Source organism: Carex rostrata, chromosome 24 (genome assembly GCF_964058835.1).
Source record: "Carex rostrata chromosome 24, lpCarRost1.2, whole genome shotgun sequence".
NCBI classification, from domain to species: domain Eukaryota; kingdom Viridiplantae; phylum Streptophyta; class Magnoliopsida; order Poales; family Cyperaceae; genus Carex; species Carex rostrata.
In genome coordinates this window covers 7,403,875-7,422,714 of record NC_135941.1, presented here as the reverse complement: position 1 = coordinate 7,422,714, position 18,840 = coordinate 7,403,875, and the positions used below count along the sequence as shown (strand labels likewise).

At 33.0% G+C, this 18,840-nt stretch overlaps 1 protein-coding gene and 1 long non-coding RNA gene across 3 annotated transcripts; both read left to right on the top strand.

Annotated features, from left to right (window-relative positions):
• The first annotated feature begins 1,179 nt into the window (after positions 1–1,179).
• On the top strand, positions 1,180–2,248 carry LOC144575318 (uncharacterized). Its single transcript, XR_013518386.1, has 3 exons — positions 1,180–1,291; positions 1,380–1,484; positions 2,079–2,248. It is a non-coding gene; the product is annotated as an uncharacterized LOC144575318 (long non-coding RNA).
• A 10,975-nt stretch (positions 2,249–13,223) lies between these two features.
• LOC144575589 (CMP-sialic acid transporter 3-like) lies at positions 13,224–18,197 on the top strand. 2 transcript variants are annotated; one of them, XM_078325785.1, is made up of 15 exons: positions 13,224–13,453; positions 13,887–14,003; positions 14,204–14,260; positions 14,360–14,437; positions 14,556–14,600; positions 15,047–15,106; positions 15,461–15,583; positions 16,324–16,401; positions 16,481–16,550; positions 16,669–16,776; positions 17,026–17,159; positions 17,271–17,341; positions 17,480–17,528; positions 17,640–17,707; positions 17,866–18,197. In XM_078325785.1, the coding sequence occupies exons 1-14, from the start codon at positions 13,316–13,318 to the stop codon at positions 17,694–17,696; spliced, it is 1,185 nt and encodes a 394-aa protein (XP_078181911.1). In that variant the 5' UTR covers positions 13,224–13,315; the 3' UTR covers positions 17,697–17,707; positions 17,866–18,197. The 2 variants fall into 2 exon arrangements, with proteins under 2 accessions (XP_078181911.1, XP_078181912.1); XM_078325786.1 differs by lacking the exon at positions 14,556–14,600 and having other exon boundaries at positions 13,238–13,453.
• The last annotated feature ends 643 nt before the right edge of the window (positions 18,198–18,840 follow it).

The following is an 18,840-nucleotide window of genomic DNA, read 5'->3' as shown; positions in this document are numbered from 1 at the left end:
TCAGCAAAGAAATAGAACATGTAGCAAGGCAATATAGCATGAGTCAATATTATTCAAATTATCAAGACACTTTAAGTTAAACATATCATGTCTAATATAACTTAGAGTCAATATTATTCAAATTATCAAGTCATTTCCTATTTTCTAAAAAACAGTACATAAAGAAATTACCCAATGTCAAGGTAATTTGCCCATGAAAGCCAACTAAGACAAATTGAAATTTCAGATAGTATGAGCATGGGCGTATAAGTACATACCAGCCATTAGTTACGCTTGCTCTTTGGTTAATTTTGCAGCGAAACCCCTAAAACCTCCTTGATATGTATATATATGAAATGCTTGCGCTTTCTCTAAACTGAATCATAAACAATTCTGATATCACTGATTTATCTACATGGTATATGTGAAAACTTGTTTGAAAATATAAAGTATAAAACAAAATCGAATTGAATCAATATTGCTAAATCGAATTGGATGTTGCTAAGTCGAATCAGCATAAATATTACAATATTCTAACTTTAAAACAAAATATAATATGCCATTACACAACAGAGTCAAATTGATGGGTAGGTGTATTGTAAATGAGACATGGATTCCCCTTTGTAAACTCTCTGGGACTTGGGCATTTTCATTGCGTCAGTTATATCTCTGAACGAAAATACAGGGGTTTTTCCTCTCCCAAATTTCACTTCCCTCCCAAAGTTTCACTAATTATTCCGCTCCCGCTCTCCCTCTTCCTTACTAAACCTAGCCACCACCTTACCAATTCGATCAATCATTCAATCACACTTGGACTCTTCCCCTCTCTCAGACTTTCACGTGCGCGGACACCCAATGGCGATCTCCTCCTCTCCCTCGCACAGCCTCTCCTCCCGCGCGCCACCCAGACGGAATCAGGTAGTTGTTATTTGTTGATTTAGAGTACATTTTTGTCTTCTGTAGTGTACTTAGGGTTTCAATGTGGTTTTAATTCATGCTATTTGTTTGTTTTTTAAAAGTTGTCCGATTGCAAGCTATTTGAACAAATAATTGACTTCAAAGAACTGCTCCCGTCCGACTTCGATCAAGTAGTTGATTGAGTAACGGTATTGCAATTGATTGAGTCTGATAGTTGGGTCTGACTTCGATCAAATCATAAGTGTTGGGTCTGATAGTTGGACTTGTTTGTAAATTATAATAGGAGGAAATAATGGTGAGGTGTCGAAGCACGGAGAAGCAATTGATTGAGTACCGGTATTGCAAATATATCAGAACAATCCGAGAGAGAATTTCCTTGAATTTATAATTGAAAGTAAGGCTCCCAAGTGTTACTCTTTGCATCATTTAGCTTGCGAAGTAATTTTTAATATCATCATCTATGTTTGTTAATTTTAATGCAGTTCCTGAGAGTAACTGGAACAAATTACTAATTGATGGGTTGACAATTGGAAAAGGAGAAATCAAACCTGAAGATTTAAATAGAATCGAGAGTCTTAATCCGAACAGTTAAGATTTACTAATTCTAATTAACCTTCTTTTAGGTCTCATGATGAAATCTCTGCTAATTGATATGACCCATTAGCAAATTAATTGCCCACAAACTTAATCAATTAATCATTTAATTGCCCACAAGCCTTTTGTGTCACTTCTCTTTGTTTATTTCCTGTTTTGATTCCTCTTACAATTTGTACAAGATGAAGATGTGTGTGTATAGTTTGTGAGTATTAAGACCTTCATATTCCTCAATGAAAAAGTTTTTCTGTTTCAGAATTTATTTGAATGTTTTTAGTTGTTTTTCAATCAACTTTCTTGCTGAAAATTGGTGCTGATTTTTGCCTGTACCAGTACTGGTACGGTTCTGGTTTTCTGCTGCACACAAGATGCTTGAGGTATTGTCTAACTGAACTTAATCACTGGTACAAGGTTCCCAACATAGTGTTTAGATTAGGAGTTATAACATGTGGAAATTTTTAGTAAACATAAGTGCACAAGTTTGATTAATTTTAAGGTTGCTTTATGCCATTCAGCCCTTAATGAGCACTGATCTGCTCTTTTTGAGGTTGGTTGCTAATATTCACCTTCATTTTGGAGTTGTGCAGATGGATGGTATTCCATCCAAAGTAAGAACACTGAGAATGAATCTGACATTGGGGAAGCTATAACGCATATCAAGAAATAACCGTGCTGCCTCCACTTGCTATAAGGAACGCCTAAGGGCAAACTATTGCCAACAACACGTGCAGGTCGTGGTTCTGCAATAGACCCTCAGAGCCTCAGAACCAGTTCCAATTCCATAGATAAAATAGAATGATAGCAAAATTAGTGATGTACTTATATTAGTATTAATGATTGTAACACCATTATTTCATAGGTAAGGAAGAACCAAATCTGCTATTTCAAATCTGCTATAATTAGAAAATTTACTTTTAATTGCAAATTAAGGGAGGTGCTATTTTTTTCCTTTTTGCAAGGAAGAACCAAAATGAATCAAAATATGAAGAAATTAATGAATTAAATTTGTATATGGTTACTAACTTCAAACATTTGTATCTTAGTTATTACATATATGGAAAGAGGAGATGTAAATATCAAACATTAAACACTTGTTTTTTTTTATCAAAATTTATTCTCATTATGTATATGGGATCTTATCAGAACAGTAAATGAGAACTTTACACTTTGGTCCCTATATTATGTCTTTTTTATGTGGGATGAAATAGACAATGAGATTAGTGCAAGATTAGCGACAACTTTTTGAGATGTCTATCTTTTTTTTCCCATTTTTATGTTTTTAATTCGTAATTTTCAAGTAATTTTTCATGAATCAAATTATTGGAGGATATTTTTTAGCACAATTGTATAGTAGTTTTTTTGTTTTCGGTTGGTTTTCATATGAATTGGGACAATCAAATTATTTTGGAGCCTAGTTGCACATTTGAGATAAAAATAAGCAAATATTTGGTTTTTCAGATATTTGATTGCAGGCTCACATATGAAAAGATTATGTCATTGATATAAATTTGTATAATCATTTTCGTTTTCTGAAAAAAAAATCATTGAACTTCATGTTGTTGTGAATTTTAATTAAAAGCTTCATTGAAAATGAGATATCAAATAAACAAAAATGAATTTGTCTTCAATAAATAAACTATTGCATGACTAATCCCATGCAATTGTTTGGAACTTTCAGTCCATATTATTTGCATGGGAATGGTAGTGGACTATTTACATGGACCTTTAATAAAAATATAATATAAACATGGAGTTAAGTAGTTGCATGGCCATAAGGTTAAATAATTGCATGGACCTTTAATAAAATATAATATCTACTAAGTAGTTTAAGTAGTTGCATGAGAAGGGAGTTGAATTGTTGCATGAACCTTTAATTAAATATAATATCTACTAAGTTTTTAAGTAGTTGCATGGCCATGAAATTGAGTTGTTGCATGGATCTCGAATTAATTATAATATATGATCTTCAAAATTTATTTGCATGGTTGAACATCATACAGTTGCATGGTTGCATATCACATAGTTGCATGCGATACTTGTTACATGGAGATTTGCATGCAACAAGTTTAAAAAGTCAACAAACGCCATTTCTTTTGCATGGACTGTCTCTACCATGCAATAAACTGGTGCTGGGCATGCAAAAAACGATTATTCTAGTAGTGATAAAATATAGCCCCGGTAGCACTTCGTTGAAATGCTGCCGGCAACAATTTAGCCATACTCTCTCTCTCTCTCTCTCTATATATATATATATAGATGAGTTGGGCTACGGTGAGTTGCGAAGTAAAGCGACTATTTTACTTCACGCTCATATTTTTGCGATTTTAAAGTTCAAAATGTCGATCCGAACCGCTCAACATGATCTCCATATTGAAATGTGCTTGGAGACCAAATTTTATATTTTTTGAAATTTGTTTACTATTTATTAAGCCACTTTGAAAATCGTCGATCCAGCGGTCCAAATTTTTTTATTGTTTTTACTGTTCACCCGGATTTTCAGATTTTCAAAGTGTCTTAATAAATAGTAAAAAAATTCTAAAAAATGTAAAATTTAGTTTCCAAGTATATTTTAATATAGATTAAACATCTAACGGTTTGGATCGGCTATTTGAACTTTGAAAATGAAGATATTGCGTGAAGTAAAAACGTGTTTTACTTCACAACTCACCGTAGCCTTACTCTCTCTCTCTCTCTCTATATATATATATAGAGTTAGGCTGGGGTGCTATGGATAGCATAGTGGCCTCTATGCTACGGCTCAATATTCGAGTTTTCAAAATCCAAACGGTTGATCCGAACCGTTCATCTTATTCTCCATATTAATATCTGCTTGGAGACCAAATTTTACATTTTTCTAATTTTTTTTACTATTTATTAAGTATTTTACAAAATTGTTGATCCAACGGTGGCTGCACAAAACAGTAAAACCGTTGGATTAGCGATTTTCAAAGTGGCTTAATAAATAGTAAAAAAAATTCAGAAAATTATAAAATTTGGTCTCCAAGCAGATATTAATATGGAGAATAAGATGAACGGTTCGGATCGACCGTTTGGATTTTGAAAACTCGAATATTGAGCCGTAGCATAGAGGCCTCTATGCTATCCATAGCACCCTAGCCTAACTCTATATATATATATATAGAGAGAGAGATGGGCTATGGTGCATTGCAATGCATAGGTCATGGTGTGCATTGGACCATAAATCACCGATTCAAAGTCCAAATAACCGATCCAAACCGTTCATCTTGTTCTCCATATTAATATGTGCTTGGAGACCAAATTTTATATTTTTTGGAATTTTTTTACTATTTATTAAGCCACTTTGAAAATCGCTGATCCAACGGTGACTGTTTGGAACAGTAAAATCAGAAGCCACCGTTGGATCAGCGATTTTCAAAGTGGCTTAATAAATAGTAAAAAAATTCCAAAAAATATAAAATTTGGTCTCCAAGCACATATTAATATGGAGAACAAGATGAACGGTTTAGATCGGTCATTTGGACTTTGAATCGGTGATTTATGGTCCAATGCACACCATGGCCTATGCATTGCAATGCACCATAGCCCATCTCTCTATATATATATATATATATATATATATATATTCTGTAAAGTTAGATCGGTGATGTGCGCAGAGTCTAAACAATATATAAAATTGACAAGTCGTTGAACTGTCAAGGTACAGTTTCAATCAGATTTATTTCCAATACATATAAATAGTAATGTTCTTTATCAGCAAAATTATTCAGAGATATCAAATTTTAAATTAAATGGCTGCAATAGTTAGGTCACAACATTATAATGATGACAGCAAAAGTTCTGTACAACAGTATCCCATATTTAGAGGCATGGTAAACTGTTATACTTATACATGATAGTATCTGTAAGGGGAGCTAATTGCATGTTATGATTTGAATAGAATAAATACTAAACATGGTAGCTAATTGAATTAGCTGATTTGAATTATGCTTGCTTGAAATCATATTCAGTCCAAAATTCAGAAATATTTAACCTGGAAGAACAAAAGAATTTGGAATTAGCATATAACCAATTTTATCATTCAAAGGTGAAGGTCACATCCATTTCATTGAGCTTTTGCTGATAAATTGGGCCTATTGTCAGTACGGCCCAATAAACATATCACTTATTGGGCCTGCACTTAAGTGCCGAGGTAGATATGGTTTAAGATTGAGCCCATTCTTTCAAAATCAAAGTTACATGTTAAACGCCTGAATCTGGTAAAGATATTAACGTGCTTACAGCTTCATGCAACGCTTGAACTTTAGAATCAAAAACAGAATTGCATGCGATTCGTGCACTGCATGAAGTCAAAACTAATCTGTTAAAATCCTTAGCCCTGAATCTCGCTATGTACTACAAAGTGCCAAGTCATTTTCGAAATCTGTACTTTTCTATGTGCAATACGCCAATACGCGTTTATCATGATATGGACTTCCATCCTAAAATTAATTTTATATTATAATTTTTTTTTATTTTAATGATATTGACCGCTTAAATAAACATTGCGTGATCCAATGACAGACTTAATTATTCAAAGTTGTCAAACAAGCAACTTAGTCAATTAACCACATGTTCTCCTAATAAATTTTGGAAGATCAGAATCAGGTTTCTTACAAGGGTTAACAAGGTGGAAAATACCAAATCATTTGTCGGCAGAGTTGGTTAAAGCACCATTTGTTACAGAAAAACAGGCTAAATAGGAAATCCATGCCGAATTTTTTTTAAATACCATAATAAAAATAAAAAATAAATCAAAACACCTTCGTTTTGGGGGAATTCCACCTTTACTCGGGCCGCAGATTAGTGGCTCTGCGACCCCACTTTACATGTTACAACAATCCATAACAACCCCGCAGCCCGTTAAGTGGGGCTATAGATTGATTATGTGGCTTGAATAAAGGTGGAATTTCCTCAAAAACAGGAGTGTTTTTTTTTTGTATTATGGTATATAAAAAATATTTCGGAAATCCATGTTCACTGGTATGATTGTAAGGAAAAAGTTTGGTTTCCAGCTTTTTTTTGCTGTCCAACACTATCTGATCATGAGTGTTTCCGGTTGCTATGTAATTAAATGTAGCAGAAATACCAGAATACCACAATATATTATACAGAGAACAAATTCGCTTCAATTTGCTGCAATTAACGTTATCACAAAAATTATAAAATTAGCGAAAAGAACTAATTTATTCTTTAAATTCATAAAACAATTTCACGTATACCCTTCAAACAATTCAAAACTTTGAAATTTCGTATTTCTTCCTCTAAAATACATAATATTATATTGGGATCGACTAACAATCCCCCTACTTCAGTCCCCTATCTGTCCCCCGTACTAAAAGACCAAAAAAATAGTTAAAACGTGCTAACTACCACCAAAGAGCAAGATTAATGCTATTTTATTTCACTACTACAGAATAAGTGATTGTACACGGACATAAACAGGAGAGCTACACGGATTTCCTGCCGTGTGGACTGTGAGGATGTAGAAATCCTTGAATATTTACACACGGATATTTACCCGTGTGCGATTATCGAGAGCTACACGGATTATTACATAAACAACCGTGTACAAACGCTTGCCAGCGTCGCTCTCAAAATAACCGAGCTACACAGATTATTACATAAACAGCCATGTATGATTACTCTTTCTACACGGACATTTAGCTAAATGTCCGTGTACGATTACTCTTTTTACATGGATATTTAGCTAAATGTCCGTGTAGCTCTCTTATTTTTTTTTATGTTTAAATACCTTTCTACATGGACTTTAGTTAAATGTCCGTGTAGAATTGTTTTTTTTTCTAATTTTTTTTAATGTTTAAATACCTTTCTACACGGACTTTAGTTAAATGTCCGTGTAGAATTGTCCTTTTTTTCCCATTTTTTTTTTTGTGGCTAGCTTCCAATTTTGTTAGCCATTTAAAATTAGAATTCCAAAACAGAGGTCTTTTAAATTCATAATTCCAAAACTATACAACAGTATAAATAATTTATGTACACTAAAATATACAAAATTATACAAATCCATATTGAGCATTACAAAATTTAAATTGAAACCGTCTTGTCCACATACATCTGACATCGTCGATCTGCTCCTTGGTGTAACACTTTTGCTTTGGTCCATACTACAATTATAATTTGGTATTAGTTAGTAACAAGAAAAGGTAGAAGATTACAATTCATGCAACATATATATATACAAAGCCTTTTGTACATGCAATCTCATGTGATAAAACATAACATATACTCCTTAGGATCCAATACAATGTTTGTATAAAAGTTATATCCTTACCACTTAGTAACCACATGATCAAGCTTTGGCCCAAAATTCAGCAAGTTGGGCTCAAATTGCCAAAACTCTTGGTTATGATCTAGTTTGGACCGAAATTTCATACAAACTAAGGCGTATTAGATCCAACATACCAAAAAAGGACCTCCCATGTGATCCATGACATGATGCATCTTGGTTAAAGATCTCCAACATATTGCATCTCCAATAAGAATCCATTGATTAACATATATGTGCATACATAATAGGGAATAAAAATTCTCCTTTAAAATTTTCATCCAAAATTATAAGAAAATATTTTTATATAAAATTAATTGAATCTGTCTAGCTTTTATACGAACCATTGAAAATCAATTTTGTAAAAAAAAAAATTATTGCATCTTATATGAATTTACGATGGCTCTGATACCAAATGATAGTCTTAATAATTCATGACGTGTTTTGCAATTAAAAAAACACAAGCAATCCAGAATCCGTAAATTCAAAATAAAATAGCAAAGTAATTTAAATCTTACAGTTTTGAAGTGCAGACATCTTTAGGCGGAAGCGTTAGTACTGATCTTCAACGGTTTTCCTCAGATCTGATGATGGAGACCTTAGGCGTTTTCTTTACTTCTCACTTTCAAAAAATGGTCCACATTACACTAATTATTTACATTATCTTAACAAATCAAGCATGCATGCATTAATTAATAATTGACCTAAATAAGCAATAATAAGCTAGTAACAGAAAAGAGAATATATATATATATACATGACTAAGCTTAGCAAGATAGAGAGGAGAAATACAAATTAACTTCAAAGATCTCAGATCCTAGCTCCTTGTGCACAGAAATCAAAATGACACTGCTGGAAGGAGAGAGAGAGAGAGTATTAATTGATCAAAACGGCGCTGCTGGAAGGAGAAGGTCTCTTATATAACCAAAACCCTAAAATAACCTTTCTACACGGATTTTTAAGTAAAAAATCCGTGTAGCTCTCTCAAGGCTTTCTATACTGTTATTTAAACAAAAAACAGTGTACAATTTTCACCTTTCTACACGGCTCTTTATTAAACGTCCGTGTTGCTCTCTCAAGCTTTCTACACTGCTATTTAAACAAACATCCATGTACAATTCTTACCTTTCTACACGGTTCTTTAATAAATATCTGTGTAGCTCTCTCAAGGCTTTCTACACTGTTATTTAAATAATAATCCGTGTACAGTTCCTAATAAACGTCCGTGTAGCTCTCTCAAGGCTTTCTACACTGATTCTTTAATAAACATCCGTGTAGAGATCCCACAGATATTTCGGGCTTCCAAAAAATTACAATTTATCCACGGTTTTTAAGTAAAATTATCAAATCCGTGTACAATGTGCAGTGTACAATTACCATTTTTGTAGTAGTGTTTATAATCAAAACATATAGTATTCATACCTACGAATTTATAGTATTCATACTTATTATCAAAACCATTCGTCATATGTAAACACAAGCTGGAGGGGACCAGTAACGACCAGGGGGACCGCTGACGTCTTGTGACAGCCTGGATTAGGGACCGCAACCGTCTGAAAGCGACATTTGCCAAGATTGGGGACCACTACAGCGAATCTATATATTATTCATATCTAAATAAAGAAGTATTCATATCTAAACAAATGAAGTATTCATACTGACGATTATGAAGTATTAATACATGTTTGAAATAATTTATACAATTCAAAGTCAGATTCATTTCTCTCACCCCACCTCTTCCAAGAAGTATTCATACTGATGATTACGAAGTATTCATACATGTTCGAAATAATTTATACAATTCAAAATTCATTGTCAGATTCATCTCTCTCACTCCACCTCTTCCAAGAAGTATTCATATCTAACATGAAGTATGCATATCTAACAAATGAAGTATTCATATCTACTTGGTCAAATTTTGTTGTTACTGTGATGTATATGTTTTACCAATTTTTATGACATGAAGTATTCATATCTACTTGGTCAAATTTTAGTGTTACTGTGATGCATATATTTTACCAATAGTTAAGACATGAAGTATTTATATCTACTCATTTGTGTTATTATTTTTTTCATCCACACATCATCTGATTTATTGATATCTAAAACACTTAATATTCATACTTAAGCGTGAAAGTGTATATTGTTATGAAATAATATTTGACTTTAATTATTTTGATATTTATAGATAATAGTAACCATATTAACATTTGTATTTATACCTATGAATTTATGTACGAATATTAATGTTAAAAAAAAATTTAATAAACCTCAATCATCTCCAATATTTATCAACAAAAATTTGTACATGCATCAATTTTGTAAGTATTCAAGCGTTCATAGTATGAATGATTAATGAGCGAGCATGAGCGAGTTAGGGTATGCTCATGCTCGCTCATTAAGTAAATGAGCGAGTTGTTAATGAGCGAGTTTAAATGAGCGAGCTTTTAATGAGCGAGTTATGAGGCTCACGAGTTATGAATTATGACTCATAACAAAATTATATAGTGTGCCCACGCATAACAAAATTTGTTAAAAGACATCATAACAAAATCCAACAAATTGTCATAATTCATTTAAATGAGCGAGTTGTTATGACTATTACTTGTTTTGGGCTTTAGGCGGAGGTTTTGGTTCTGCCAATTTACAATAATAAATAAATATGAAACTATGAATATTAGTATGTTACACAATATTAAATGTTACATTGTGCTCACTATATTACACATGATTAAATATGAAACTATGCTCACTATCTATCAATCTTAATGAGGCAAGGTTGATGTTACACATAATTACATAGGATTAAATGTGGCAGGGATTAGATGTGGCAAATTCTTAATGAGCGAGTTATGAGCGAGTTAGGTCATGCTCATGCTCGCTCATTTAAGTAAATGAGCGAGTTTAGGCGAGCTTTTAATGAGCGAGTTATGAGCGATTTACTCACCCCTAGTTCATACACATATTCATAAATAAGAATATACATACATAAAATATAAAGTATTCATACCATCTAAATAATCTTGAAAGCACTCTACATTATTCAAATTAAGAACCAAAATCATGAAAGCACTATACATTATGAACCGGAACTCAAGCTCTCTTAACCTAAACAATAACTGGTACATTAATCAATACTAGCACAAAGATTCACATCTCTAAGAGTTTAAAACATAGGAATATACATCTCTAAAAGCTTAAAATATTTAGTATTCATATTTAAGCGTGAAGATGTGTATTGTTATAAAACAATATTCATTGCCACGTCACCTCGTCGTTGCCGTTGTTCCAGATCCGCTCATCTAAAACAATCTGAAAAATCCGTTCATCGTCCTCTTCCTTGCAATCGCCACTGCCACGTCACCTCGTCGCTCTCCTCCGCAAGGCAGCACTCCAATAGGGGGGTGGTGGTGGGGGTGACGGAGGCTGCTGAAGTGAGTCGCGATCTCGGTGGCCGGAGGCCGTCGAGGTTTTTTAATAGAAAGAGGATCATATCTCCTCCTTTATTAGAAGAGGAGTCATATTAGAAGAGAAGACAAGAAGACAAAAGAAAATATAAAAGAGACAAGAAAACGACAAAAGAAAAGGAGAGAAAGGAAAAAGTGGGGTTTGACAGTTAGCGGGGGACTATTAGGGGACTAAAATCTTTACTCTATTATATTTATCCTTGTAATTAAAAAAAAAAACACAAATTTACCTAATTTATATAATTTATAGTCATTTCTATCAAACTTATTTTAATTTTATAAAGTTCTCATTTTACCCTTCATAAAAATAAAAACACATGGACAGTGTAAGAATAGTGTTCAATCTTTTAATTGATTGTTTTCCAATGACAAATAATTTATTTCTCTACTTGTGACACACACATTGTTATTTGGACATACACTTTGGTGTGCATCACAAGTAAGAAAATTAACTATTTATACTCACAACTGGCTAATTTGAAAGATTGAGAATTTCTAATTGACATAGATATTTTTTTTATTCTTTAATAAAAAATAATGTGGTTATTTTATAAATCTAAAATGAGTTGTAATAGAAAAGTAATAAATATGATAAATTTGTAAGTTTTTGAAATTTAAAAAGGCAAATATGATTTTTATGAATTTTAGATGGCCAATACAGAATTTCAAACTTTTTGAAGGGTGTACATGAAATTTCCCCTAGTAGTAAATACTGCATTGCATTTAATTTTAATTTATATATATAATAATTAAAAAAAAACATAGATAAACCTAAATCTGTAAAAAAAATCTATCTTGATTCTTGCCTAACATTTGAGTGGGATAACTCATTACTTATTTACTTACAGACTTACAAAATCGTAGAATCCAATCATCTCACGGCGCGTGTGTATGGCGTGACCCTGAACCCTGTTCTTAGTTCCTACCCACTTCAAACTGTGAGGTTGAATCATGTCCGGTCGTTATAACTAGCACAGATCTTAAAGGACTCCGGATTGGCGATGATTCTTATCTGACGGTTTAGATTCAAAATAAATGATGAGGTATTGTAGAGGATCCGGATCGTCCCTACCAACCTAGGACTGTTGTGTCGTACTCGTGGCATACTGATGTTGATTCCGGAGGGTATTTTGGTAAAACAACAGAATTCCTTGCGATCCGCTCGCAGAAAAGACGCAGACAGCACGAGCTCGGATCAGTATCCTCCCAGGTACCTGACTCAACCCAATTGAAACGGACGGTTAAGATTTATCTCATCCGGTCGGGATTCGGGATAACAGAGGAGCAGGATTATTTGTGCTTTGAGATGCGTGCCAATCCATTTTATGACCGTCCGATTCAATTCTACTCAGTCAGGTAAATCTGAGGGGATACGAATTCCACGGGCTCAAGGACAAAGACTATGCATGAACTACGGAAAAGAAAAGAAAACTTCCATCTCCAAAAATGAAAAGTAATAAATTCAAACGGCTCAATCAATTTTCTTCTCTTGTTTGACTTTTTCTGGATATTCCCTTCGCATCTCTTTCTAGCCTCTTCTATTACTGATTTACTTCTCTCTTCTCGAGTTCTCTTTTCTTTTCTGACCACCGACATCGAGCCACTCGTCGGGTTGAACCAGTTTGAATTTTTCTCCCTTTTTTGTCTGATCGAGGTTAAGTTCTACTATAATCTCACTTCTTTATCGGTTTAATTTCGGTGATTTTCGTTATTAACCTTTTGTTCTTTCTGATTTTGAGCAGTAATTGCGATATTGAGCGGGTCGTTCTGTTATCAGCTCAGGTACTTTACATTATTTTAGTTTCAATGAACTATAGTTCTGTTTATAATGCATTTGTATATTGTACTTTGCTATAGTTATGTTTATTGATTCTGTGGTAACCACATTACTTCTTCCGCTTTTGTTTAATCTTTGTCTAATTGGTTGTTCAATTCAGAAATTAATCGATTGTGGGAAGTGCATTCTGACTGCTTTGATTAATTTGATTTTCAGGTCTCGTTGAAAAGACTTGTTTTGATTCTCCAAACCAGTAAAATTTATAAATTATAAATGTCTAAAGGGGAAATGGTGGAGTGTAGTGTGTGCAACTCAAAACTGGTCTCAAAGGCATACACTAGTCTTACTTCCAAACAGCGTGCCCTTAAAATTTTACTTGTAACTGGTGACTGTATTTTGGTCGGCCTCCAGGTTAGTTCTAAATTATGAAGCTAATTTCCTTTTTCTGATCTTGGATCCTAAAGATAGGGAAAATTAAAAAAGCAAATCACAACTTTATGAGCAAAAAGCAAATTACTGATCTACTAGAAATTTGGTACCTACTTGCACTGGCTGAAGTTCAGGCTTTACCAGTACCTCAATGGAAACTATTAATAGGAGCTTACTGGAAAAGGCTTCCAAATTTAAAACCCCAAAATGGTAACTTGCCATACTGATACTGTTTTTGTTGCAACCATATTATTAGTCGTCCAATGTTTGGTTTACCAGTTCTATCTGAAGTGAATTTGGTAAAAACAGAAATGGTGATGTTCCATCAATTAATTGACAAATTCAACCTCATTAAAGAGATTTATTATTTGACATGTAGATGTCTGACATATTTATTCTCTGTGCTTATTTTCAGCCTATTTTAGTATACATGTCGAAAGTTAATGGGAAATTCGATTTTAGTCCAGTTAGTGTGAATTTTTTGACAGAAATTACAAAAGTTCTTTTTGCAATCATCATGCTTCTATTCCAGGTATATAATAACATTTTTTTTCTAAATTTTTTCTAATTTGTTAAGTTTTGTACTAATTTTACCCCATTCTTACAAATTTTGATACCTTACGTAAAACATTTACTTGTTAAGAACTTAATTAGAAATTGTATAAAAAGGTACAGGCTGAGTTTTTGTCTTTGTTTGTATATTTATTTTTGCGTTGGGTATACTCCTTTCAGGCTAGAAACCAAAAGGCTGGAGAAAAACCTTTTATGACAACATCTACATTTATTCAGGTATGATTTTAGCTAACCCAGGAAAAGCATTTTTTGTTTTCTTTTTTCCCTCCTTTTTGTTTGTTTGCTGATGGTTCTTGAATTTTGCATTTATTTTAGGCAGCTAAGAATAATGTCCTCCTTGCTGTTCCAGCTCTCTTGTATGCTATCAACAACTACTTGAAATTTATAATGCAGGTAGCAACTACAATATCAATAAAAAAAAAGTATAGTATCACTCAACCAAAAAAATTAACTGCTTAAACTTTTGTTTTGTAATTTGTTATTTTTATCTAATTTATGGTTTTATATGCAGTTATATTTTAATCCTGCCACAGTGAAGATGCTCAGTAACGTCAAGGTATATCTATAAGTAGGGACCAATTTTGCAAAATGTAGCCAAAATTTCCCCATGTTTGCAAATAACTCACAGAAGTTGTTATATTTCCACTCGAACTAAATTTTGATTACATGAAATTTTGTACTGATGGACATGTTAGTCTGTTGAGTGTTGGCAATTGTACTATACTAATGAGCAATATTTGTTTTCCTAACATGAGATCAAAGTTAAATCAAGCCAAACATTTTTACTGTTCAATTTGAAGTTTGCAGGATCAGCTGTGAAGCATAAGTTTGAGTAAAAGTTATCACATCGGGATAGTTTAGTCTACAAATGCTTGACTTAACATTGATTTCAATTGGTATGAGTCGTGAATTGACATGTGCCGGATGCATGTTATTGGAGTCCTTTTAATGTTATGAAAGATAATTGTAATATTTGACCTTATTTTTCTCTAAATTGTGTAGGTATTTGTAATTGCGATCCTTCTTAAGATTATCATGAAGCGACGCTTCTCTGTAATTCAGGCGAGTCTTACAATTTTCCATCTTTTGGACATTAGAGTTGGCATTCAAAAAGGATGGAGGGTCATGCCTATCCATGCAAAAGCTGAAAATATCACATATGTGCCTGCAAAATAGAAATTCTTTAGGCCCTTTATAAAAGCATGGATCTCTTTAAGATTGATTACAACTTCATGCATATTAGGAAGTTAAAGTAATATCAACATGGGCTAAATTATTGGGTCCAGTAATGTGATGAATATCCAGGAAATGTTTTCTTTATCAGGGTACATGTGATATTTTTAGGTTTTGCAGGGTGCATATGAATAAAAAAGATCAATTAGTATATGTTTTTAATTGTATTTTATCTTCGGGCAGTGGGAGGCGCTTACATTATTGCTAATAGGAATTACAGTAAACCAATTGAAGTCAATTCCTGAAGGTTCAACTGCTTTGGGTCTACCTGTTGCAACTGGAGCCTACCTTTATACTCTTATATTTGTAAGTACTAAATATGATAGCAATCATAAATGATTGGGTTCTGTATGCTGACTTGTAAGCTTACTAAATGATGTACCTTTGAATGATAAGCTAATAAGATTGATGTGCTAACAAATCATATTCAGTGAGATTCTTGCACATTTTACAATAATTCTGCGTTGTTACACCATTTCTCTATTTTCAATTAGCACCAAATCTCATTTTGGCTAATGGAAAATAGCACTCAATTATTAAATCAAGGTGTATTAGAAAAAAAGAATGATTAAATTTCCCCCATATCTTTGTTAAGTGAACAAAATCTTTTCAGACATAGCCCGTAAGTATTTAAAAGTCAAACATCTAAACCCTGTTGACTTTCTTCTGTTCACTACTTGAATAGGAACTGATTACAAAGATAACTAATCTCAGTAAGAGGTAGAATTGTCAATTTTTAGCAAAACATATCCTGTCATTATTTTAGTCTAACAGGTGTACATGTCATATCTGAAAATGTCTTTACACGTGTTAGCTGCAAATATGAGATATCAGATACCATGTTTAAATAAACTGTTGGGTTATTTGCAAAAACCATTAGTTGTGATGGAAAATAGAAGCAGAAGAAATCAGACTCAACCAAAAAATACTGAGGGGAAGAAAATAACAATAGAAATTCAACAGATCAAAAGTATATGCAGCCCACATTCTATCCAGAGTAAATAGTATAGCATATTCTATTTTTAATTAGATTTAAAAATTTCCAGGTAACGGTCCCTGCACTTGCCTCAGTATTTAATGAATACGCACTGAAAAGCCAATTTGAAACTAGCATATATCTTCAGGTAACTATTTCTATTATTCTGTACTGGGCAACTTGAAATTAGTCATACTTTCATCTTAATTTTTTTTTTTAAATTGCAGAATTTGTTTTTGTATGGCTATGGTGCTATCTTCAATTTCCTTGCAATATCTGGAACTGCTATGGTCAAAGGTAATAACTGAGCACTATATGGGATTCTATGACTTGCAAGTTTTAAATCATATTCCTAAACAATTCATAGAGGTAATATACATTAGGAATTTCCTAACATATTTGAATACCCTTTCAGGTCCAGAAAGTTTTGACATTTTTAAAGGTCACTCTAAAGCAACAATGTTTCTCGTGTGCAACAATGCAGCACAAGGGATTCTTTCTTCTTTTTTCTTCAAATATGCTGGTATCATATTTGGCCTCTACATAACTTTTCTTTCTTTTAAAAAAGATGATAGAATTTCATACATCCTCTACAAAACCAATTAAACAGTACATGAAAAAGAGAAAGAATCTGACAAGAGCAAGATAAGAGGGACAAAAGTGATCTATTATCTGTATTATTTTGTATTAATACTTGACAAGAGTGAGAAAATATTTGCATTATGGTATTTCTATTTTTGTTATTCTTTTTCACCATAAACAACTGGTGCAGATACAATCCTGAAGAAATATTCATCTACACTTGCCACGATATTTACTGGCATAGCATCAGCTGCATTATTTGGCCACGCTCTCACAATTAATTTTGTTTTGGGGATAAGCATAGTTTTTATTTCCATGCATCAGGTACTATTTCTCATTCTAATCCGTATTTTGCATATTGTCAATAAATTGCATACGTATATGGACGTTTTCATTGATCTGGGTAACTTTTTATTTCCCTTGGTTTATTTTTAGTACTTTTCTGGTCAAGTGAAGGAAGAGAAGTCACATAGTAAAACTGAAATGACGGAATATCAAGATCTCAGGTTCAATTCTGTGTTTTATTTCAAGTCAAATGTTTATACTTCTTCAGTCCACATACTCTTTACTTTCAGATATTTACATCAAATTGATGTGACAAAGTTGTATTTCTGAAATTAATGTTGGATAACTTCATTGCACAGAACAAAGGAAGCATCAGTGGTTAATGCTACCTCCAGTGCAATGGATGAGGTAAGGTTTTTTCTTTCTTTCTTTTTCATATGTTAGAATACATACTGTACCGAAATTTCTCCCTTTCAGTTAGATTTTATTGTTCTGCCTACCCCTTGTATTTTTTTTCAGGTCTCCCGTCGGGCTGGACATGAGCATGAAGAAAAACAGCCATTACTCCCTGTCTAATTTTGTGCACAGTTAAGTTTCTTCTCCCTATCATTATTATTGACTAATATGAACACAGATGAAGAGCATGCATCTCTGTGTAAACAAGCCTGAAAGATAATGAAGCCTTGTAATTTGTGTATCTGCCTTTAAGTTTTCATATCAATTAAATGATGTTTCTTTGTTGCAGAGTTAGATCATTTGAACATCTGATTGTACATGACACGGTGCAAGGATAAGTCAGGTAGGAAACACTTGAAAGGGTGATTGAAGAAGAAAAAGTTAGATGCTGACATATGTTGGTCGGTTCTTTTATATGTGCAAAGTGTCATTTATGTTATGTTGGGGCAAGCAATGATATGCTTGCTAAAGGTATTTTAGTTTAGATGTATTCTTGATCGATCGGTTATTAAAGATAGATTGATAGAATTTTTCTTAGAATATATCTTAAGAGGTGTAAATGTTTCCAAAATCTTCTATGTAGGAAAAGATATGGCTTTTCCAGAAGAGAAACTTATTTAATTTGTTCTTAAATTTACTGTCCAGCATTTCAGCTAAGCTAGTTCAATTTTTCAATTTTCCTTGGATACAACATGCCACTTTAGTTTTGTTTTTTTCGCATATGGTATTCTAGACGTAATCACGACGCAGTATCTTTTCTACGTTTTAATAATACTAAAGAAAAGCCTCCCGTCCTTCGAATACATATTAAAATACACTGTGTGTTCATTTTCAATATGAATGTTACAAATTATATCATTTTCGAATACCTTATTAATTATTTAAAAAATAATAATTAATTTAAGAGAGCCAAGTGCAAAATGTAAACGGACGTTATGTAAATTTGCTTTACTTAAATGAACTTATGACCAGTATCAGATCAATATTCAATCCGTTTTCACCCAACATCTACAGTAAAAGCGCTGTAGAGTTACCAGAGTCCGGATTCCCTAAAGTAACCCAGTCTTTGGGTTTTGGATCGAGACCGTTCAATTCGAATCCGTCAATCGAGATTGCTTCGGAATTCAACTTCATGTCTCGGGATATGTGCACTCCGCTTCAGATAAATCATCTCGAATTCTAATCGGACGGCCCCGATTTAAAACTCAAAGATTGAGTTACTTCACTGGATCTGAATTCGAGTTACCATGGGTTGAAAACGAAG